The 24,150-nt window shown below is 51.3% G+C and overlaps 1 protein-coding gene across 2 annotated transcripts; it reads left to right on the plus strand.

Annotated features, from left to right (window-relative positions):
• Window positions 1–6,797: 6,797 nt before the first annotated feature.
• On the plus strand, window positions 6,798–23,269 carry TYRO3 (TYRO3 protein tyrosine kinase). 2 transcript variants are annotated; one of them, XM_036923784.2, is made up of 19 exons: window positions 6,798–7,049; window positions 8,759–8,942; window positions 9,176–9,276; window positions 10,033–10,203; window positions 11,641–11,727; window positions 12,476–12,591; window positions 14,182–14,359; window positions 15,127–15,272; window positions 15,817–15,961; window positions 16,357–16,486; window positions 16,570–16,670; window positions 16,962–17,057; window positions 17,379–17,459; window positions 17,931–18,023; window positions 18,450–18,571; window positions 18,966–19,075; window positions 19,264–19,423; window positions 19,630–19,766; window positions 21,779–23,269. In XM_036923784.2, the coding sequence occupies exons 1-19, from the start codon at window positions 6,953–6,955 to the stop codon at window positions 22,164–22,166; spliced, it is 2,643 nt and encodes an 880-aa protein (XP_036779679.2). In that variant the 5' UTR covers window positions 6,798–6,952; the 3' UTR covers window positions 22,167–23,269. The 2 variants fall into 2 exon arrangements, with proteins under 2 accessions (XP_036779679.2, XP_036779681.2); XM_036923786.2 differs by lacking the exon at window positions 10,033–10,203 and having other exon boundaries at window positions 6,813–7,049.
• The last annotated feature ends 881 nt before the right edge of the window (window positions 23,270–24,150 follow it).

Consider the following 24,150-nt stretch of genomic DNA (forward strand, 5'->3'; position numbering starts at 1 on the left):
CTGGGGTTCGGTCGTTTGGCGTTTGCGACGCGAGCAATCGAAGATACCTGACTTGCCGTGGCCTACCCCACCACCTAAACTCTATTCCGACGCTCAGAACAGTCATCCTCCGGATGTACAGCAGGCACAGGCTCTTCTTCACACACAACACCGGTGACAGAGGTAAAGCGTTCTTCAGATGCCCCTCTGCACTCGCCAACCCGTGTAACCAAGTCTTACACCACAGCACCCAGGCTCATGGGCAGCACACAGAAACGAGCACATACACCAAGTGTGACCCCCGCAGTGTGCTTACGGGCGACCAAGAAGGTAACCAGGACAGAGGAAAGGCGATGCAGGAATGGTGGTGGTAAGAAGAGAAGAAAACAGCCTCATTGCCTGCAAGGTGATCCCCTCAGTGAGTGAACATCCTGCTATTGTTCATGCCAGTGTCCCTTCTTGGAAATCTTCCCTCTTTCCCCACTTCTCCCCACTCCTCCCCACTCCCAAAGTCTTTCTCTTCCTTCAACGCCTAATTGGAGTCAAGTGTAAAACCTTTGCCAACAGGGCCCACTCACTGAACTTGGAATTTTCCACCTAAACCATTTTTATGGCATGCTGGGAATGCACTGCCAGACGATCAGCTATCACTGGGCACCTTTTCACAAGCATATGTCCTGGGCTTTTGAATAGACAATGAGTTCTTTGGCGGCACCAGGCCTTCTTTTCTGCATCCATAATGCTCAGCACCCAGCATACTGGAATGCACTTAGAACCTGAGCAAATCATTCCTTGACTGAAGGCCATCTTAGGGCAGCCAATGTTAGTCCATTGGTTCTTTTTTTTTTTCTTAATTTTTTATTAAGGTATGATTGATATACACTCTTATGAAGATTTCACATGAAAAAAAAATGTGGTTACTACATTTACCCATATTATCAGGTCCCCACCCATACCCCAATGCAGTCACTGTCCATCAGTGCAGCAAGTTGCCAGAGATCCACTATGTCCCTTCTCTGTGATACACTGTTCTCCCCTTGAAGTCCATTGGTTCTTATACTTCAGCAGACATCAGAATCACCTGAAAGGTTTGTTAAAACAGATGGCTGGGCCTCACCCTCAGGAATTTCTGATTTCAGTAGGTCTTGAATAGGACCCAGGAATTTGCATTTTTAACAGGGTTCCAGGTGTTCTATGGAAACCTTCTTCAGTTCTCTTGGTCTCAATTGCAGTGGTAAATTTCTGCTATTAGGATTTAGCCAACCTTGGAGCCCAAAATAGTATTGGGCCCTAGGCAGAAGCTATGGGGAGTGAGGGAGAGAAGCTGAAGCCAAAAATACAGGAAGAATGATATTAGAAAATCATTGTTTGCAACCACTAGTGAAATCCTCACTCCAGGCAATGATCATCAAGGGCTGATAAAACTATTATGTAAAAGATCGATGAGACTTTATATGGATGGATCAGGTTGCCAGCTTAAGAACCAACCGATGAATCTTAACATCACTAAAAGTGGGACCATTGGACATAATGTGCCTCCTGATACGATGCAATTGAAAGTACAAAACACTTCCTAGGAAGCTTTCATGGCAAAAGTTGAAACTGAATCTAGTGAAGCATAGATCCAACTACAAATCTAGAAGGAATGTAGGCAGTAGAGTAGTATGTTAAATGATAACACAAGGACACAATTAATCAAATCCAGATCATGGAACATTTTACAAATGCACCAGTTTCTTCTGTAAATGTCATGTCCAGGAGAGAAGAGGGACCTCCTATAAATTTGAAAATACACAAGAGACTATCAATTAAATATGTGGTCCTTGTTTGGATCCTGATTTAAACAAACATACTGTAAAAAGATGTTTTTGAGACTGTTGGGGAGAACTAAACACAAATGGGGTTTTATATGATATCAAGAGTTATTAAATACTGATGGGTAAGGATTTATTTCTTGAAATATAAACTTTATTTTGGAATAGTTTTAAATTTGTAGAAAAATTGCAAAGAAAGAGTTTCCATTTATCCCATAGTTTCCCCTGTATTAACATCTAACATTAATGTGGTACATTTGTTAGAATTAATGAACCAATATTGGCACATTATTACTAAATAAAGACCATACTTTATTCAGATTTCCTCAGATTTCCTCTAATGTCCTCTACCTGTCCATCCAGGACACCATACTACAGTTAGTTGTCATGTCTCCTTAGGCTCCTCTTGGCTGTGACAGTGGCATAGACATTAAAAAAAATTTTTCATGACTTAGACAGTTTAAAGTAGAGCATTTTGAAGAATGTCCCTAAATTGGGATCTGTCTGATGTTTTTCTCATGATTAGACTAGGGTTATGGGTTTTGGGGAGGAAGACCAGAGCTAAAATGCCATTTTTAAAAATCATATCACATTAAGGGTACCTAGTATCAACAGGACTTATCACTGCTGGTTTGCAGCTTAATCACCTGGCTGAGGTAATGTTTGTCAGATCTTTTCACTGTAAAATTACATTTTCCCCTGTGCTTTGCATCCTGGCCTCTTGGAAAGGAAGGCATGATGTGCAGCCCACATTTGAGTGTGGGTTAACTACAAAAATGATTTGTGTATTTCTTCTACATTTGTGCATTTCTTCTGCATGGGAGATTTGTCTATTCCCCATTAGCTTGTTTATTTAACTGTATATATGTTTATATTTGAGGCTTTGATACACCCTGTCATTACGTGTGTGTGTGTGTTTGGATTTTGTTTTCTGTTTTTGTTTTTGAACATTTCATTACCTTCTGGTGCTACAAGATGGCCATCTTGTATATTTCCTGCCCCAATCCTAGAATCAGATATGTCTCCAAGGAACCTTGGTTCCTTTTATTGGAAAATGGTATTAGAAACCAAGATTTGGTTGCTAGGTCTGTTCATTGCTACTGGGTGCCTTGCTTTTAGGCCCTTCTCTGCTGACAATGGAAATATGTGTTTGTATACTGTCACATATACACATGTCTGTAAATATTTCTTTCTGTATGTAACCATCTGAATCTATATGTAGAGGAGGGTTTTTAAAAATTTGTTATAGATACACAGTGTAATATTTACAGCTAAAATTAATTACATGGCTAAGATTTGCTTTTAAAAACTCCAGCAAAACAACAACAAAAATGGGACAATAGAATACAACTTAGTCAGATAATCATTGAAGCAGTGTTAGGTAACACTGGGGATTCATTATACTATTTTCTCTACTTGTGTGTGTGTTTAAAATGTTCCATAATAAAAAGTTTGAAAAAAAAATAGAGCCGGAAAAGCCTCACTTACCAGCCTGGAATTAAAAAGGGTCAAAAAGAGAAATACAGCCAGTCAGATATAGGGCATTCACACCCATACATGCACACTCACATATGAAAGTCTTCCTCTCAGGGCCATCCCTAGGTGAAATTTTGAAAAGGACAAATATTTTTCTTCCAAACATTTGGGCCTATCGGCTATTTCAGAAACTCCAACCTTATTGCTTTCTTCTTACTACCTAAATCTGCTTTTCAGGGAAAATCTGATCGTTTGAAAGACTCCCTATGACTCCTTTAAGTCAAAGTGTGTTCTATCCTAGGAATTTACCTTTCTGTGTCATCTTCAACTGGGCAAGGACAGGTATTGTTTCTGGCTTGGGAATTCCAGGCAGAGGATGCATGGCAGGCGCAGTGACAGTCCCAGTGCCCCTGGCATCACACCCCAAGGTAGTTTTCCTCCAAGCCCCGAAGACATAGGTCCCCTGCCTTCTCTAAGGTGATGAGGAACACAGTCTGCAGCCTGCCCCATTCCTTAAGTGGAACTTCCCAACTCTCACTTCTTTAACAAGTAGCTGGGAAAGAACATGTCTTTGACACAGGGCCAGTGAGACTACCTTGACCCCATGGCTCACCTTGGTTCTCTCTTGGTTCCCCACCCCTCCCTGATGAGGAGACAGGAGGAAGAGGTCCTAACTCTGAAAAAGCTGAAGTAACTGCTTCCTGAGACTGCTGGAAGTTGCTGTCAGGGTGTTCTGCCACTATGGGGGGATGGTTTTTATTTTCAGGTTTGTCTTTGTCTTCTCTCCATCTTTGGTCTTCTTGGGCATTTCTGGGTTGTCAAAGGCAGAGAGTGAGCAGATAATTACACCTGAGTAGGGAGATGCCAGGGCCCAACCTAGCTCCAGACATAATAAAGGGCTACTGTTGGCCCTTCCACTACCCTCCTCCCCTGGGATAGATCTCTGCTGGCTTTGGTTCTGTTCTGAGGACAGGAACTTCTGGGACAGCTGCTCCTGCATTAGGTCAAATAGATTTCCTGTTGATTTGGTTAGTTTCCTTCCAAGCAATGCATTTATGAAAGGAAGGGATAATTTGCAAGCATGTATTTGCACAGGCAGCCAACCTCCTCCAGACACACACACACACACACACACACACACACACACACACACACACACACACACATACTTTCTCCCCATCCACCCACAAAGCGTCAGTCACATTTAGAGTTTGCACAAATGCACATCCTCCCTCATACATCACAATGTACACCTTCTCACTCACCTACACACACCTCTTCCATAAAATCACACCTGCTCACATACACTTAAAGCATGCTCTTATACCATGTCCAGAAAGAAAAAGATTGGGGAGATAGGTAAAAAGAGTAGGTTGTGAAGGCTCAGGAAGGTCTGTAGTCTATGTAAGAGCTGGAAAGTCAGAAGACCAGAGCTCTGCAGTCCCTCCTACTCTGCAAGCAGAAATACTAAGAATTGAGGATTCAGGAGCAGAGGTACCAGAAGCAGGAACTCAGGGCTCTCGGCCCCACATGGGAAGTGTGCTGCCCCAGTGTGACAGGGACACACCCCAAGCCTGCAGTAAGTTTGTGGAGGCTGTGAGTGGAAAACGTGTTGGCATTCATGACATGTCCAAAGAGACCATTTTGACTGATGGCAAAGGAGGGTCCTTGGGCTGGGATTCCCTGACAGAGTTCAGCAAATGATGGGGAGAGAATGAAGGGAGAAAAGGAAGTGGAAGGCTGGGTTTGGGTGCTGGGTTCAACATCTAGGACGGATCTTTCCAACATAAGCCAGAGTCAAGAGGAGGCTTTCTTTCACCAGAAACTTGAAGTCCCCTCCAGAGAGGAGAGGTGGGGGACAGGGCCTCGAGAAGTGACAAATGCCTAAGCACAGGGCTGCTGAAGCCACCTTGCTACAATAGCTGTGGCCCTGGAGAATCTGGCTTCACCTCCTGACTGTTGTCTGCCTGCCGTGGTCTGACTCAGTCCAAGCTCAGAAGATGTGGATTATGGAATGAAGCAAACCGTTTCCTGTACAAAAGGCTCCTGGAGTTGAACCCCCGTGCCCAAGAAAATTGGCAGAGCGCTCAGCTAAACAGTGACTTCAGGCCACTGCCATCCAACTCTGACAGCGCTTCCAGAGTCTCCCTCTGTGCTGCCACTGGGGGCGCCCCCAGCTGGGGCTGAGGCTACCGCCTGCACTGCTGTTGTTATCATTAGTGTAATTAATAAACAAGCACTTATGGGGCCAAGTGGGGGAAGAGGCAGACCCCTGCAGCTCAGAGGAGAATCCCTGGAAAGAGCCAGGGAGGCTTCCAGAAACCAGGGCTGCAGTGGCTTGTCTTTCTTCCCCACCCTGGTCTTCTGGGATGGGCCCTCTGGGTTGTCAAAGGCAGAGAGTGAGCAGATAATTACACCTGAGTAGGGAGATGCCAGGGCCCAACCTAGCTCCAGACATAAGAAAGGGCTACTGAATGTCCCCTGAATGTCTCCAGGGGACAAGCAGAGGCAAGGGCAAGGGGAGGGGAACACCTGGTAGGTTGGGCTGGGAACCAGCTCTGCATCCACCTGACAGCATGTCTGTGGGCACACCATACTGGTGGTGGGGTAGGTCAAGGGCTGAGTCAATTACTCACTAATATAATAGGCATCTATTTATTTCTAGAGTGCCTACTATCTGCTAATACCAGCTAATGATTTATTGATATTTGAGGACACAGCCAGCTTTCACACCATGTCCTAGGGGATGGGGGGCAAAAGCTGAGGAAGCAATTAGGAAGAATGACAGCCCCAAAGAAATCAGGCTTTTGCTTGCAATGTAACAGTGGGAATATCAGATAAAACCTGAGTATCACCAAAATCCTGGAAAACGCAAGAACCAAGGCCCAAGGACTTGGAGATAAAAGGGTGGGAAATAGAGCACGAATATGGGGGATTTGGGAAAAAAGGCTATGAAAGAGGCATGAAGGAGTATAGATCCAGCTGGGGGTGCCCTGAGTTGGGGGCCTGGTGGTTTTAAGTGTCTGGGGGGTTCGACATGCTTTATATCCTGAGAGGGGGGTACTGGGTTCTGGGATCACAGCCTGGGCAAATGTTGGGATGTGGCCAAGGTTTCTAGGAGATTTTGAGGGAAGGATCTGGAGTGTTGGGATAGAAAAACTGCTGGAGTATATTTAGGAAAGGGAGGGGCGTGGCTGGGATGCCCATCCATCGGACCCAGCCAGACCCTAGGGTTCGGCATTGGGGCAGCTGGGGCAGGGCTGCTGGCCAGCGCTGGGGAGGTGTGTGGGTGGGGGTCGGCCGGAGGCCGCAGGCCGGGCCGGCAGCGGAGGGGTTGGCACTCCGAGCGAGCAGCGCGGGGCTCCGCGGGGTGGCGGTACGAGCTCGGGCTGCGGGCGGGCCGGGGAGGAGGCGGCGGCTGCGAGAAGAACATGAATCAGCGGCGGCGGCGACGGCGGCGACGGCTGTGGAAGGAGCGCCGTGGCCCAGGAGCGGCCCCGGGGACCCCGCGCTGCTGACTGCGGCCGGCGCGACTCGCAGCGGGCGCGGGCCTCGGAGGCGCCCGCCCCAGCGCCGCCCCCCAGGCCGGCCCCCGCCCCTCCCGCCGCCCTCCTCTCCCTTCTCTCCTCCCTCCTGCCCGGTCGCTCGCGGGCCGGGCCCGGCATGGTGCGGCGTCGCCGCCGATGGCGCTGAGGCGGAGCATGGGGCGGTCGGGGCTCCCGCCGCTGCCGCTGCTGGCGGGTCTGGCCGCTCTGCTGCTCCCGGAGCCCGCGGCCGCAGGTAGGGGCTGGCCCGGGAGGCGGCGGAAAGCTGGGCTGCGGAGGGGCGCGGCCGGGGTCCAAGCCCAGGGACGGCAGCCGAGCGAGTCCCGGGCCTGGGTGGGGGGCTAAAGCTGGAAGGCCGAGACTTGGGGCTGGAGGAGGGGGCGCAGCGGTGTGTTTGCTGCCGGATCTCGGGTCGGGTCCCCACCCCCAACTTTCTTGCGTCTGGGGCTCTTCTGGTGGTGCGGAAGGGAACTGAGTAGGGCAGTGGGCTGAGAGGTCAGCAGGGAGGATGGGACTGGATTTTCCCGCCTCTATGTTTCTGGTTGTTTGCCCTGCCCTCCCAGTCGTGGGGAATCCCATTCTGCGTACCCCATACAGTAAGGTCCACTCTGCAACTGCAGGGACAGGGGCTGAGCACCCAAGAGACACCCCTACACCATATTAGGTACAGGGGTTGTGAGGGTGCCCAGTCACAGAAAACATCTCAGCGTACTCTAGTTCCTGTGCCCACTCAGAGCTTCCTGAAGCCGGGAATGTTGGAGGGGATGGGTTGGGGCAAGACCTCTGGTCTTGGGGGATTAGCCTTGTGGTCCCACCAAGCCATGGAGGCATTTGCCAGTGGCAGGAGTGCTCCTTGAAGCACCCTGGATATCCAAGTTCACTCTACACACCCCTAGGTCTGGTGAGCATGTATGGGGAGTGAGGCTATCCGTCCTTGCCCTGTTACTGATCATGAGAGGGTAGAGGGTGTAGGGAAGACACAGGCCAGAGCAGCAGCCACCGAACTGGCTCCATCTCTTGAGGCAGCATTCCCTGCCCTATCAGCCTCTCAGGAAGGGGAGGGGAAAGAGTGACAAGTTAAAAGATGTGTATTTCAGGATAAGAAAGTCCAAGAATTTGCCTAGAGTCACACAGCAAAGGGCAGGAAAAAACAGGACTGGATTTCAACTATATAGAGAGTTCACCTGCTCCTCTCTGTTTCAAAACATGCCAGGAAACCAGGAGGTGTGTGTGTGTGTGTGTGTGTGTACAGAGGTTAGGGTTCCAGAGGGTGACTCCTGTTGGGGTGACAGTCTCTCAGGGGTCTTGGGCTCCCTGTTCAGGGCCCCTCCCCTGCCTTCTTCCTCCTACCTTCCTAGCACCCACCCCTGCACACATTCAGGTATTAATAGAGCAGGCAGCTGCCAGGAAGGCTGCCATGTGTTTGATCTGACGTGGTTCTGCAGCCATATGTTCTCCACTTCAGGAGAGCACCCCCTCCTTCCCTTCCTCAGCCTCCTTTCATTTCCCTGGGGTGGGGTCCAGGGGGGAGATGCCAGCAGTAGTGCCAGGACTGGGCTGACACCTTGGGCGGAGAGCTGGTCACCTGTTGCATTGACTGGGTGCAGCAACCATTCCCAGGGCAGTACCTGCCCCAGGTGTGAGGCTGTCCACGGTTTCAGCCTGGCTTGCCTCCGTTTTGGTGGTTGTGCTGGAACTGAACATTGCCTAACAGAGATATGGAAAGAGGTCACTTCTTTACAGCTGGGGGAACTTGGCTGTGGCAGAAATGGTGCCTGGAGATCATGTCATGACTCTTCCCCCAGGTCCAGGCCACCATCCCTCCTACACTGTCCTGCCTCTGCTTCTTTAGCCATTAGCTGGGTTTTGGAAGACAGTGGGGGATATTTCCAGAGATGGGGTCCTCCTCAAGCCGACTGACACACTCTCCTTCCCACCACTCAGGCCTGAAGCTCATGGGAGCCCCCGTGAAGCTGACAGTGTCTCAGGGGCAGCCGGTGAAACTCAACTGCAGCGTGGAGGGGATGGAGGAGCCTGAGATACAGTGGGTGAAGGATGGGGCTGTGGTCCAGAGTGTGGATCAGGTGTACATCCCTGTCAGTGAGCAGCACTGGATTGGCTTCCTCAGGTGCAGGACAGTGGGGGAAGGTGTGGGACATCAGCCTGGGGGCAGGTTGTGTCCTTTCCTTGGGGTTTGGGAACTGGGGCAATGCTGAGGCCCAGAGGTCTGCTATTTTTTTTTTTTTAATTAAACAACCTGTGGAAACTTCTAGAAGTGGGGGCAGGCTGAACCTATTGAGCCTGCCCAGCAGAGCTGCCCCCTTGGCCCTGGGAGGCGAACTTGGCATCCTGTTTCCACAGCCTGAAGTCAGTGGAGCGCTCTGATGCCGGCCGGTACTGGTGCCAGGTGGAGGATGGGGGTGAGACTGAGACCTCCCAGCCAGTGTGGCTCACGGTAGAAGGTGAGGAAGCAGAGCCATGTGGGCATGTTGGCCTGGAGCAGGCACTGTCTACTGGTGACCACCCCTCTGCAGAAGAAAGCTCAATGTCATCTGGGCTGCCCACTGCCCTCTGGGGCCTGATTGCTGCAGGTGTATCCGGAGACCCAAAGACCATACCCACTGGAGTCTGGGTATTTGAGAGCCAAGGGGAAAACTAGGACCCTCAACCTATGGGTGCAGTTTCAGTTGTCTGAGCAAAAAGCCTCAAGTATGCATCTGGGGCTGGACCTTGTTCTGCCAAGTGGCCAGGGCAGGAAGGGTAGTGATCGGGGAGGGAGGAAGGATTGTGCGGCTGCTGGAGCTTAGAACTCTTCAGTCCAGGAAAACAAAGTGAGTAAGAAAGTAACAAAGGGCCCTGAACAGGATCTGGGGCCTGCCACCAGAACTCTGCAAAAGCTCCTGCCCACTCTCCCTCCCTTTCTGACCCTCCCACAGCTCCCCACCCTCTGCCTCCTCCCTTGTTCTGAGAAGGGCTGTCAGAGCAGGTCTGGGGAGAATCCGCCACGCCCAAGGAGACAGCATAAAGGATATTCCTAAAGTGACCAAAGAAGAGAAGCTCTCTCCTCAAGCTAGATGCCTGTTCTACAGCTGACCCCACCATAAGGACCTGTGGGACCTTCTACACAGAGGGCTTCAGACGGTAGCACACTTGCGGTCTGGGCAGTTGGAAGCTGAGAGGTGGTAAAGGCCCACTCCCCACCTCCCTTTTCTCTGTAGGTGTGCCATTTTTCACTGTGGAGCCAAAAGATCTGGCAGTGCCACCCAATGCCCCTTTCCAACTGTCTTGTGAAGCTGTGGGTCCCCCCGAACCTGTTACCATTGTCTGGTGGAGAGGAGGCACAAAGGTTGGAGGACCCGCTCCCTCTCCTTCTGTTTTAAATGTAACAGGTGAGCAGCTTTAGGAGGGGCTTTGAGCAGGGGTGGTGAGGCTGGCAGAATTTGGATCTGCTTAAATCATTGTGTTTGCTGTTGTGAGTGTCCAGAGCAAACCCTGGTGCGTGAGCACGTGAGCTGCACCAACACTAAGCCCATTAGTCAGGTGTGCTAGGCTGGCCGGGTGGGCTGATTAGTGGTGATCCTGCAGTGTGTGCCTGAGGAGGATGCTAGAGCCTCTTTCCCTTGTTTGCAGTAATTCAGGCCATGCACCGCTGGCCCCGGTAGATGAATTGTGTGGGACCAGGGGCACCCATCCCCCCCTTCCCAGGGTAGGGAGCCAGGAACCAGCCCACGCAGAGCTAGAAGGAGTGTCTGGCAGACTTGCCTAAAAGACAAGAGTCTAGGGCTGCAGAATGGGGAATAGCAGGGGAAAGGAAAAAGGTGGGGGGAAGCCAGCACAAAGATACAGGGTTTCATCTGCTAATGGCCCTTTACAGAAATCTCCAGACCCTTTCCCAGACAGCTGTATCTGTTCATATCTCTCCAGTTAGAATTCAAAGCAGCCATACCTGCACATCCACCTAGATTCTAAGATCCTTGGGTATATACCCAGGCGTGGGAGGCTCACATTATCTGTGAAACAGTGAATGTTTCTGGTTGAGGCTTGAACTGGCCAAAAAAGATGGGAGTCTGAACTTGGTCTCATGTACTGGCAGGTGAGAGGGAGGGGCTCTGATCTGCCAGTCCCCCAGCAATGAGAATCTTGAGAAGAGGGGGAATGTGGGTCCTGTTGGAAGTGCAGGCAGGTCCTATTCAACAGACGCTTGGTTGGAGCTGATTAGAAGGGAGATTGGGTTCAGTTCTCTCCAGATGTGCGTGGTTCAGACCCTCAGGCAGCCAGCTTGATAATAAGCACTCACTGAACTCCTACTCCACACACCACACTGTGCTAGGCACCATGGGGGATCGAGTTAGTATAACTGGGGAGACAAGACACATGTATAAGGAGCTAAGAACTATCATAAGGCAAAGAGTCTCCACATACAACAATGGCATGGCACAGAGCAAACAGAGAAGGGCTCTGAAATAAAGGCGTGACCAGGAAAGGGAGGCAGCTTTGTGCTGTCTGCAGGAGATGGGGCTGAGGTGGGAGGAGTGTGTAACATTTTTCAAGTGCTTACTGTGTACTTTACATATGTTACATCATTTGGTTCTCACAGTGCTGCCATTTGGGAGATGAGAAAACAGAGCCCCCAGCCTGGAGATTTATATTCAGGCCCATAAGACTCCAAAGTCCCTGTTCATTTGCCATATTCCACTGTCTAGCACCTTTCTTTGACCAGAGGGACTTCCAGGATCTTCAGATTCAGAGTCAAGTAACCCCCTTCCCTCACCTCAGATTGAGTGGGAGTTGCTGCTTGGGGGCTAACTGAGGTTTTCTGGCCCCAGGGGTGACCCAGAGTACTGTGTTCTCCTGTGAAGCTCACAACCTAAAAGGCCTGGCCTCTTCACGCCCAGCCACTGTTCGTCTTCAAGGTAGGAGGACTGGTGGGGAGAGAGGGTGGGTGAGGCAGGGGCGTTCTCAGCCAGCTGTGCAGCAGTGGGTGTAGCTAGAATCATTTGGTGTTCCAGCTCTCCTCAGTCCTGCTGGGATCTGACGGATGAGGGGTTAATTGGCATAGCTCTGTTCCTAGTGGGAGCACCTGAGACCCTGCCACGGCTGAGATGAGAATAGAAACCTGACGTCACAGCAGATTTCCCATCACGGAGCAGAGTCCTTGGGAGGGAGGGAGAGAGCGAGCCAGCAGGAGCTGGTCAAGGCTCATACCCAGCCTTTTTTCTGCCAGCCCCTGTGGAGGGAATGAGGGTGAGGAAAAACAGCCTGGCAGGATGACAGAGGAGACCGAAAGGGCTAGTGTGCATAGAGGGAGGAAGGAAGGGAGGGAGAGAGCCAGTGTGCGGAGGAACGGGCTGTGGCTGTAGGGACTGCCTCTTGTTTGTATCTCCCAAGGCCGAGGTACCCTCCCCATACACACCCACTATCTCCTCCTATTCCTTGGTCAGACAGGGCCCCTGATTCAGGGAGAGGTGACCTCTCTCCACAGCCTACACACTCTCCCAGGTATGAGCTTGGCTTGTATATTACTTGGTCCTGGGAGTGCTTAAGAACCATCTTTAGGTTGGGTGGGAGCCCAGACCTTAGGGACTCATGGCTTGACTCCTATGTTTTCTGCTCCCTCCTCTCACACTCTTTCTGGACACTGACTCTACTCCCCATCCACAGCACTGCCTGCAGCCCCCTTCAACGTCACAGTGACAAAGCTCTCCAGCAACAATGCTAGTGTGGTCTGGACACCAGGTGCTGATGGCCGAGCCCTGCTCCAGTCCTGTACCGTCCAGGTAGGGCTCTCCTGGCCCTGTTCGTTCTTGCTGCCTCAGTGGCACTTTGTTGACTGTCGTATTGCATTTACCTACATTTGCTCATGGGGCTTGGTCTCCAGCTCTATTTAGGTGTTGTGCCCTTACCAGGAACGGCCCAGGCCATTGCCCCCATCACAGGGTGCTCTGGCAACTAAGTAACTCTGCAGATGGGCTAAAACCTGTGCATTCTTCAGGCTGGAAGCAGATTTTTAGAGCAAATTTGGGATACTTGGGAGAGTTTTTCTTGCATGGGTGAAAGCCTAAACCTTTGATTTATTTGATACCTGTTCTCTCATGCCCTATCCCTTGATTCATGCCAAAGAGAACAAGGGAACCAGAAGTGATTCTAAGCCCTAGAGTGGGAAACCTGGGTAAGGTGATACTAAGAACAAGAGATGGTACAGGCTTGTTCATTTTCATCTGTTTACTCAAACGGTATTTAATAAGAACTTTGAAAGTGTTCTAGGTGGTTCCCCCAGACAGGAGAGGCCCCTGCTCTGGGCTTCACCATTTCGAGGATCCCACTCTGGCTCTCTTTTGGCCATACCCCTTGCCCTTGGGCAAGGAATCTGTAGGGCCAGGGGGACATGCCCAGCTAGATCAAGATTGCATTCCACACCTTTGCAAATGCTGAGCCCTTTTCTTGGAATTACCTGCTCCTCCTAGCAAAGTCCACCTCCCTCCCCCAGCTACCATACCACTCCATACTCTAGGCATGGAGCATTTCTTGCCTTATGGCCCCAAGCGTGCATCGGGGTCCTGTGTGGGCATCTTTCCTGATGCATCCTTGGCAGGGTATGGTATGGTAAGTCCAAAGGGCAGCCATTTGTTGGAGGATGGGCATGCAGGCAGTGCTGTCCACACTGTACACGTGATGTCCCTCAGACACTTGGCTGGGGGCTAGGTCTTGTGTCACCACATTCTTGCTGGGGAATCCAAGGATTCCGAGGATTATAAATGCAAATCTGCCCTTCCAGGTTGTTTGAAGCTTTATTTGTCAATATATTAAGACAGGAAATATTTTACTTAATAATTGGTTAGCTGATTAATAACATTTAAATATTTAGCCATATGGTACACAGATGGATCTCCATTAGTACTCTTGTGCTGGGCCCCCAGAATGTAAGGTAAAGGCTTGATTCACAGTACCCACAGGCTCCCAGTTACTCTGCCCTTGAGATGCTCTGAGACTTGGTGCTGTCATGCAATTACGATAAATGGTAACTTCTTTGGGTTAGGCACCAAGCACAGAACGGCATGAGTTTTCTGAAGAAGTTGAGAAAGGCTTTCACAGAGAGAGTGGTATCTGCACTGAGTTTTAAAGGAGGAGTTGGACTTTGCTAGGAAGAGCAGATAATCCCAAGCAAAGAGAAGAACATTTGCAAGGGTGTGGAATGTAATGGAGGTGTGGAACCTGGTGTGCTTTTGGGATGGGGGCCAGAGGGAAGGGGTTGGTTGCAAGTGTTTACTGATAGACTTAGAGGATGAATTAACTCCCTGCCTCCTACCCATACCTATCCCGTCTTCTATCTTCTTTCTCTACACCATTAATTTTCTGCTTTTCTATAGGTGACACAGACCCCGGGAGGCTGGGAGGTCCTGACTGTTGTGGTTCCCGTGCCACCTTTTATCTGCCTGCTTCGGGACCTGGCACCTGCCACCAACTACAGCCTCAGGGTGCGTTGTGCCAATGCCTTGGGACCTTCTCCATATGCTGACTGGGTGCCATTTCGGACAAAGGGTCTAGGTAAGGACTTACTGAGCAATGGCTTGAGAGGTCCAAAACTGGGTGAGTGGGGTGGGATTGTGTTGGCTCCAGTGCTTAAAAATCATTTATTTATTTATTTATTTATTTGTTTGTTTATTGAGGAATGGACAATAAAATGCATTGGCTCCAGTTCTGAATGGAGTTGACTGGGGTCTACCTGAGAGGGAGGTTGTTGCATCATTCAGCAAACACTGAGTGCCTGCTGTATACCTGTGAACTAAATCCAGCCCTCCTCCCATGCAGCTGTAGTGCTAGTGGGTGGAACAGACAAGTGAAGTGTAAAAGATCAGATAATATGGTGATGAAGAGTGTGCTTGGGTGGTCTAGGAATACCCACCACAAAGAGATCTGCGGTCTGAATGATAAGGAAGGAGACATATTTGGGGAGAAGTTACTGCCAAAGAGCGTACAGTGAGATCCTATGGCAGGAACTTGTTTGGAGTTCTCTAGCAATTGCAAGGAGGCTGGCTGGGCTGTGAGAGGGGTGTGGTGAAGGATTACTGCCTTGGAGACAATAATTAAGGTGATTAAAAGTAACACTCTGCCAGGCTGGGGTGCCACAGGTCCTGCCATTGCTCGCCCCTCCTCCTCTGGACTATGGGTGATAGCAGTCCAACCGGAAGCCATCTTCCCCACCTATTGCTCTCTGAGCTGTTTAGTTCTTGGGAGCTGGTTCTAAAGGTCTGCATGGGATAATGATGGTGGGCAGGGCAGGGCTCTTAGCAGCCTTCTCTCTTCGGGTACAGCCCCAGCCAGCGCTCCCCAGAACCTCCATGCCATCTACACAGACTCAGGTCTCATCCTGGAGTGGGAAGAAGTGATCCCTGAGGGCCCTTTGGAAGGCCCCCTGGGATCCTACAAACTGTCCTGGGTTCAAGACAACGGAACCCAGGTAAGGGGCACCCAGGTAAGGGGAGACAGAAGCCTCCATTCTCCAGGTGTACCAGGGTTGGGTCTCAGCGCTTTAATGCCTTAGAGCTTCAGATGGCTGTCTTTCGTGGGCCTGGGGGCCTTGGTAGACTGGGCCTCCCACCACCCCTGGGAGTCCATCCTTCCACCTTCCTTGGCAGGCTACACTCCTTTATTGGATTATGTCTCCTGTTAGGATTGCATCAGGTGGCCTTTTTATATGTAAAGCAGGAAGCACATTCCTGTACAAACTGCAGGAGGGGGCAGATAAGGCCCCCTTATCTGCAGCCCAGTTGCCTCCCATCCCCCACCTGCACATTCTGGGACTGGGTCCTGTGTGTGTTCAGGAGAGGCCGCTGCAGCCTGGAGCAGGAATGTGATGACTCAACAGCAGGATGTATTCCTGCAGCCCCTGAACCACAGCCCCTAGCCTCCCAGTTCCTAGCTAGATCTTTTTCTGCTTTCAAGCTCCAACTGGAGGCCTTTTCTCAGACTCACTGTGGAATGGGGACTTCTCCTGGTTTCAGGGTGAGCTGACAGTGGAGGGGACCAGGGCCAACTTGACAGGCTGGGATCCTCAAAAGGACCTGACTGTGCGTGTGTGTGTCTGCAGTGCGGTTGGCTGTGGGCCCTGGAGTCCGCCTCTGGTGGTTTCTTCTCACGACCATGCAGGTGAAGCCTAAAGGAGGTGGGACAGGGGATTGAGGTTTTCCAGGGTAATTTAGACTGGTGGGAGGAGGCTGGCAGCATCTTCCTTCCTAATAGGCCCAGAGGCTCAGAGGCAAGCAGTTGAGGCCAGGGTTGGTATTTAAACTGCACCTCATTCTCCCTCCTGCCCCAGAACTAGCATAGAAATCCCAGGTCGTATTATAGGTCCCATCAGCCAGGGCCTGTTACTGACAGGGTAGGGACTCTCTTGGGTCTTCCTTTGAAGCTCCTTTTTTCCACTTGTGACCTTTATTGACTTAAGGGAGCCTCCTGACCAGGCCAGATGGCCACTATTGGAAAGTTCTAAAAGGACTCCTTGGTGTCAGCCTAGCTCATGCCATTGCCCTGGTCTCCCACAGGCCAGCAGGGCCCGCCCAACAGCCGCACATCCTGGGTACCTGTGGTCCTGGGTGTGCTGACAGCCCTGGTGACGGCTGCTGCCCTGGCCCTCATCCTGCTTCGAAAGAGGCGCAAGGAGACACGGTTTGGGTAAGGGGGTAGGACCATGGAGGGAGAGGCTGGTGGGGACCAAAGACCTTGGTACTGGCTCCAAGTCCTGGGTTTTCCTTCAGGCAAGCCTTTGACAGTGTCATGGCTCGGGGGGAGCCAGCCGTTCACTTTCGGGCAGCCCGGTCCTTCAATCGGGAAAGACCTGAGCGCATTGAGGCGACACGTGAGTAGTGGGGAATCTTAGGAGGGAAAAAATGGGCTTATTTTGTGTCCTTCTATGCATTGCTTTTACTAACTGATTAATTTGACTGATACGTCTGAGTCTTGATGAGACCTAAGCACACAACAGTGGGAAAGACACTCAGACCCACTGTCATGGAAGTCGCATTCCTAGCTGTGGGACTAAGCTCATCTCTGTTCTGAGGGTGGAGTCCGGGGTGTAGAAGGCAGGCTGGGTTTTGGATCAGGAACCAGAGAGGGTTCCACTTCTTTCTCACCAGTCCTCTCCCCACAGTGGACAGCTTGGGCATCAGCGATGAACTAAAGGACAAACTGGAAGATGTGCTTATCCCAGAGCAGCAGTTCACCCTGGGCCGGATGTTGGGTAAAGGTATGTGGGTCAGTGTAGGGGTTGGCATGAGTGGAGTGGCCCTAGCTGGGTGTCTGTGGTTACACTTTACTTTGAGGCAGTTCCTAACAGGATATACTTATAGACTCCTGAGTCTGGGATGTCTGGGGAATGGTGGCTGGGGACAAGGAGGGCTGAGGAGTCACCGCCAGCATACTTTACTTTGCTACAGATGAGGGAGCCTCCTCCAGTGGCCCCAGTATCTAATGATTTTATGTCCCTATGAAGGGTACCTGGTTGGGAAGTAAAGTGGGTGGGAGACAGGAAGGCAAGGGCCTCACCCTCATTTGGATCGGTTCTTAGGAGAGTTTGGTTCAGTGCGGGAGGCCCAGTTGAAGCAGGAGGATGGCTCCTTTGTGAAAGTGGCTGTAAAGATGTTGAAAGGTGAGTGGAGAAGAGTAGAGGAGGAAGAGGGCATCACTTGGGAGGGTGAAGGGGATGACTGATCCTGGAGTGGGCTCTGCTGGGCCCCTGGACTTTCTGAGAGGAGTTAGTCAGCACTAACTGGGGTACTCTCTGTATCACATGAGTATTTAGCAGCCGTAAACCCACACACATTTGTGCCCCAGGCTTTGCTCTCTGCCCTCAGCAGTGACTGTCCTCTGGGCTCACTCAGGGTAACTAGTGCTGTGGTTGGTTCATCTGCTGGGTTGCCCAAAACAAAGGGAAGGCATTGGAAGTGGAGGAATCTTTGGATAGCATGTCTGTGGTGCATGGGTTTTTCCTGCTTGTAGCCAGACTGTTCCCTGGACCCCCTGGGAAGCCAAGGACATCTGAAGGACAAGGCTTAGGAGTCTGGGGTCAGAACTGGGGGCACATCTCCCTCCTTCCCTCCTTCCCATCCTTTTCTTCCAGCTGACATCATTGCTTCAAGCGACATTGAAGAGTTCCTCAGGGAAGCAGCCTGCATGAAGGAGTTTGACCACCCGCATGTGGCCAAGCTTGTTGGTGAGCCTCTCCTTGGGGGAGGCAGATACAAAACAGGGCTAAAGCTGTGCTTTCCCAAAGCGGGAGGGCAGCCTGTGGAAGAGAAGTTTGGGCTTCCTGGTGAGCAAGCAGATGACAACATAACAAGGTGGGTCTTGGCTGAAATCTGATCAGACTCCAGGTAAGGAGTTTAGTTTGCAGGCCCTGTACCAAAAGTCAGTACAGGAAGACTGCTCATGTGAACAGAAAAGGAGGAGGGACAGAGATGATGCTCCAGAGATCTGGGGGCAGCCAGAGCCCTTCCTGTGTACTACACCAGTGTGGCGCTGGTGGGGAAAGAAGTAGCAGAGCCAGGGCTAGTAGGACCCAGCAGGTGTGGGCTCATGCAGACACCTGAGCCATCCCTTGACCTTTATGTGCCCTACTCCTGACTCTCCCTTGTCCCAGGGGTGAGCCTCCGGAGCAGGGCCAAAGGCCGTCTCCCCATCCCCATGGTCATCCTGCCCTTCATGAAGCACGGGGACCTGCACGCCTTCCTGCTCGCCTCCCGGATTGGGGAGAACCCCTTTGTGAGTGTCTGGAGTGGGAATGGCCAGGAGTTGGTAAGGAACAAAGACTGGGAGAGAGGCTGGCTTGGTGGATAGGGCTGACTGAGCTGGTTGAGAGAAGGCAAGCTCTGAGTTTGACTCTGTGAGCAGGCTTCCTTCGCTCTCACAAAACCCTGCTGGGTATTTTAGGCTGGGCAAAGTCCCTTGCCAGGAGAAGGGACCCATGAAACCCCAAACTGGGGGAGTCATGACTCTGTCAAATTTGCAGAAGTTTCCTTGCCTTGGAAGCCCCTCTGTCCCCTTACTTTCAGTGCTTCTGAGCATAGTCTTTAAGCTGTCCTGCCAGGGAACCCCATTCACCTTGCTCCAGCTGGGTGGACAGATCCAAGCTGAGCTTGCCCTCTCTGCCCCCCAGAACCTGCCCTTGCAGACCCTCATCCGCTTCATGGTGGACATTGCCTGTGGCATGGAGTACCTGAGCTCCCGGAACTTTATCCACAGAGACCTGGCTGCTCGGAATTGCATGTATGTGAATTCTGGAGGGCTGTGGTTGGGAGGGAGTGGGTAGTGCTAGGAGGAGCTGGCTAATGGTCAGCTCCTACTGGAACAGTATCTGCTCTGTGTGGGGACAGCTTACAAGCCAAGATGCCCTGGCCTTAGTAAGGCTGTCAGCATGGAGAAAGGCTGACCTCATCTTCCAACACCCGTCACAGGCTGGCAGAAGACATGACGGTGTGTGTGGCTGACTTTGGGCTCTCCCGGAAGATCTATAGCGGGGACTACTATCGTCAGGGGTGTGCCTCCAAATTGCCTGTCAAGTGGCTGGCCCTGGAGAGCCTGGCTGACAACCTATACACTGTGCACAGTGACGTGGTGAGCTGGATGACATAATGAAGCTTGGTGGTAATGTGAGTTGTGTGGACTGGTGGATGGGTAGACCTTTAGGGTCCTCGAGGGCCTAGCCAGCTCTGCTCTCTGGGCTTTGGCTGTCCCATTTGGAGGACCCTGAGCCTCCAGATGTGCTTGCCTGGCTCAGGAAGTCTAGTAAAACCTCCCCTCCAACCTTGGTTCTATCCTAGTGGGCCTTCGGGGTGACCATGTGGGAGATCATGACTCGTGGGCAGACGCCGTATGCTGGCATTGAGAACGCTGAGATTTACAACTACCTCATCGGCGGGAACCGCCTGAAACAGCCTCCGGAGTGTATAGAGGACGTGTGAGTGCCCTGGGTAGGGGGTTCTGGGAGGAGACAGGAATTTGCAGTTTCAGCTGAAGGCTGCCCCCACAGCTGCTGGCCCAGTGGGAGCTCAGCACCTGTACTGGACCTTTTTTTGGGGGTGGTGGTGATAGAAATGTCCTTATCATTAGAGGGAAGACTGACCTTTACCCCAAGCTTCCTCTCCATATGTCACCTCCCTGCTTTCTTCCTCTCCCCTTTTCCCATCCCATATTTCTTGCTCCAGCCTTTTACTATCACTCAGGTTTCTTTAGTTTCCAGGGAGAACCAGGAACCCCTAGGGCAAAGGTACTGGGGTGAACAACAGTGCAGGTTTCCCATCACCGGCTCCCCACCCCCACTCCAGCTAGTCTAAGAAAACTTCCTAGGCTGAGCCCTCCCTCCCCCTCAGAGAGGGCTGCACAGGGGCAAGAAAAAAACTGCTGCTCCATCACATTCTTGCTTGACAAGGAGGGGGTGCTGGGGGCGGGAGGCTGGGTTCCTTTCTTGTCTTGGCTTCCTCTTGAAGGAGTGGAGGGACCTAAGATAACAAATGGAGATCCTGGGGAGAGGGAAACTGCCTTCTTTCCTTCTGCAAGCCTGGAGCCCTTGGAAGTAGGGTGGGGTCTTGGTACACCCACTGCACAGGGAGTGTCATGAAGCCCTTGGGACTGGGAGGCAGTGTCACTAACAGCTAGGCACTTTACAGGCATTCTTTTAGGTAATCCTCTGATCCTATGAGGAAAAGACTGCTATCCCTGTTTTTTAGATTAGGAACTAGGAGTAAAGAGGTTAAGTAATATGACCAAGGTTGCACAGCGATTAAGTGGGTGAGTTGGGGCTTTAACCTAGATCCCTATATGAGAACATGTGACTCTTAACCATGATGCAGTGGTTATTTGCCTGTTCTAGTGTTACTCCCCAACCTCATGCAAAGGGAATCTGACTGCATGAATATTCCTCCTATGCATTCAGCAGAGCTCAGGGCATGGCGGGGACCCAGAGGCTCAGCTCTCCCTGTAGCTGCAGCTTGCCTGGGCATCTGGAGCTGCAGAGTCTCTCCTGGGCAGTGGGGACCAGCCCCCAGCTTAGTCACCCCCTGGGCTGGAGCTTGTGTTATCAGTAGTAGAGGGTGGGCAGGTGCTGGCCTCCCACCAGTAAGCCTGGTGGACAGGCGCCAATTGGCCGCTAGCACAGTCTTGACAATCTATCCCAGCCTGGCCACATACCCATGGCTGTGGACCATTCCCACAGCCTGCTCAATGTCAGGCATGATTCCTCCCTCCACTGGGGGCCCCTGTCAGGAGGGCTGGTGTAGGAAAGTGTGTGGGGCATTTATCGTGCAAGAGCAGCAGGCATTTGCACTGACTAGATCTGGTCTGAGCCCCTCCCTGTTGGTTTCTCTTCTCCTTTTTCCCAGCCTGAGGCATTCCCTAGAATGGGGATAAGACCTCAGGAAATCTGGAAGGCTCCTGAAGTTGTATGTAAAAAGTGTTCCTACTAGGGGAAGAAGGCTGGAAACTTTTCTCAGATTCTCAAAGATGTTCATGAACAATGAGGATTTAAAATTACCTGGGTAGGTGAGGATTTAGGACAAAAGGTGGATGTTGAAATCCACTTTATTAAAATAACCCTAACCACAGGCAGTGTTCTGCAAGACAAAAACACTGCTGGTACCCCCTCCCAAGACAGCATAAGAGGGACTCTGGGCCAGCTCACCTGGCTTTAAAAGGCTGCTCCATCACTTTCTCCCCGTGTGACCTTAGTCAAAGTTCTTAGCCTCTCTGTGCCTCAATCGCCACATTGCTAAAATAGGGATCACTTATTTCATAGGATTTTTGTGAGAATTAAAAATTAAATGTGAAATGCTTAGAAGAGTGCCAGGCATATAGTAGGCCCCATACATGAGTGTGTTAAATAAAAATTTTAAAAATTTTGGTTCCAAATAATTAAGGGGCCCCTGCATTTGAGGGAAGGACCACCCTTTCCCTTTCTTCTCCTTTCTGCCCCAGGTATGAGCTCATGTACCAGTGCTGGAGCGCTGACCCTAAGCAGCGCCCAAGCTTCACATGCCTGCGAATGGAGCTGGAAAACATCCTGGGCCACCTGTCTGTGCTGTCCACCAGCCAGGACCCCTTGTACATCAACCTCGAGGATGCCAAGGAGCCTGCTGAGGGAGGCAGTGTGGAGCTGCCTGGTGGGGACCAGGCCAGCAGTGGGGCTGGGCATGGCAATGGCATGGGGGAAGAGAGGGCCACCCCCAGTAACTGTCGGTACATCCTCAGCCCTGGGGGGCTAGCTAAGCGGCCTGAGCAGGAAGAGCAGCAGCCAGAAAGCCCCCTCCATGAGGCCCAGAGGCTGCTTCTGCAGCAAGGGCTACTGCCCCACAGTAGCTGTTAGCCACAGGCAGAGGGCATCTGGGGCCATGCAGGTGGCTCTGCTGGCCTGTGCAGGCTGACTAAGCCCTGTCTGACCCCAGCCCAGGCAGCAAGGCATGGAGACTCCTGTGGTAGTCCTCCCAAGCTGTGCTGGAAGCCTGGACTGACCAAATCGCCCAATCCTAGTTCTTCCTGCAGCCACTCTGTGGCCAGCCTGGCACCAGTTCAGGCCTTGGCTGGTAGAGGTGGGCCAGGCCTGGTTGTCCAAACCTAGGCAGCTGGCAGGAGGGGGTGGTTATGTTTCCATGGTTACCATGGGTGTGGAGAGAATTTGGGGAGGGTGGATCCAGCCCTGTGGACCCCTACTCTCGTGGCTCAACTGTCCCTGCTGCTTTAGTGCATGCAGTAAGGTGTCTTTGGCCCAGGAACCCAGCTGTGCCCATGCTTGGGGCTTAAGTGCCCAAATCTGCCCCTCCTCTGGAAGATCTGCCCTTGTATTAGTCCCTTTTAGGTAAGAGTTGGTAAGGGGCTGGTATAGTTAGATCCCAAATCCTGGGGTGGAGACAGTGGGGCACTCTCAGGTCTGCATCATTGTCACCTTCCTGATCACCCACCCTCCCTAGTCAGGGAGTAAAGTGTAGCTGGCCAGGTCACAGCAAGGCGTGCTGGGTTATCACAGGCTACCTACTGTTTGCCCAGCTTTGAAAGGCAAAGCACTGAGCCTGGCAAGAGTAAGGGGGGCTGTAGGGCTGGCCCAGGAACAAGTGAGGCTAGAGAGGAATCCAGGAGCCCCTCTTCACACCCTCCCACAGTCTGTCTGCGCATGCTACCAAATCCCGAAATATCCTGAGACTAACAAAGGTAGCTGTGTCTGAGCCCAGTCCTTCCATGCAGCATTCCTTAGTCCCAACTTCCCTTCTAACTGGAGACCCTCTTTTGTCCCAAGTCTTTGGAGATGGAGAGAAGGTAGGCCTGATGGTTGGTGTGGGTAAGGGGAAGTTACTGGAGCCTGGACCCCAGCCCTGGTCAGGGGAACCTCCGGAAGTGCATGGGGCAGGCCATTGTTGTTAGGGACATTTCCAAGCTGTTAAAAACAGAAATAAAATTGAATACTAAAGACCCAAGGCTTGTTCTTGTAAATGTTTACTTTTTTCCCAGATCACAAAAAATGAAGCATCTCTGCATAGGGAAAAGTCTGGGAAGACATATGCCCAAGTGTTACCAGCTGTTATTCTTATATGATGTGATTTATGGGGGCTTTTTTTCTTTGTGCTTTCCACGTGTTCTGCATTGAGCACAAAATGCTTCTGTAATTAGAGAAGACCCTCAAAAGGGGTCATCATAGGCAATTAGGAAAATGCAGAAAATAATTTTAAAAATGCCAGATAGCTATAATCCTATCACCTAGATAAACCTTTTAGAAAATGCAGACGTTTTGAAAAAGTTCTTGGAGCAAAGACTAAGACTGCTTTGGCTGTCTCCTATCTTTCTGTCAGATTTTCCTTCTATGGGTGTGGAGGCTTTGTTCTTTTACGTGGTTGCCTGGAACCGGGGGAAACTGGGAAGAAATGGGCAAAGAGGATCATGAGCTTCTGGAGGATTAGAAATAAGAGCATGAAGTTTGCTTCCAAGTATTTTCACCTGAAAATTTTAGTTTAGAAGCTTTTAGAGCAAGCTCAAGGGAACACACAACAGGAGGCGTGAGAAACAGACCACGAGGGACATGGTATTGCCCTGCTAGCTGAGGGCAATAGAATGGGGCGGGTGCTTTTGAAAGTAAATATCCTGAAAAACCTGTTGCTGGCACCCCAGATTCTGGTTCCCATGTGAATCATGAGTCCTGAATTAACTTTTAGGGAAGTGGCTTTCAGAATGTTCTCTGCGGTGATTAGCTTTAACTGCAGGTAATGATTATCTGTGAGGTAGAGCTGGGAATCATCAATTGAGAAGACCTTTATTCTCGAATAATTGTCCACCATTAATGGGCTCCTACTGTGTTCCAGGCA

This window comes from Manis pentadactyla, chromosome 11, assembly GCF_030020395.1.
Source record: "Manis pentadactyla isolate mManPen7 chromosome 11, mManPen7.hap1, whole genome shotgun sequence".
In the NCBI taxonomy this organism is placed as follows: Eukaryota; Metazoa; Chordata; class Mammalia; order Pholidota; family Manidae; genus Manis; species Manis pentadactyla.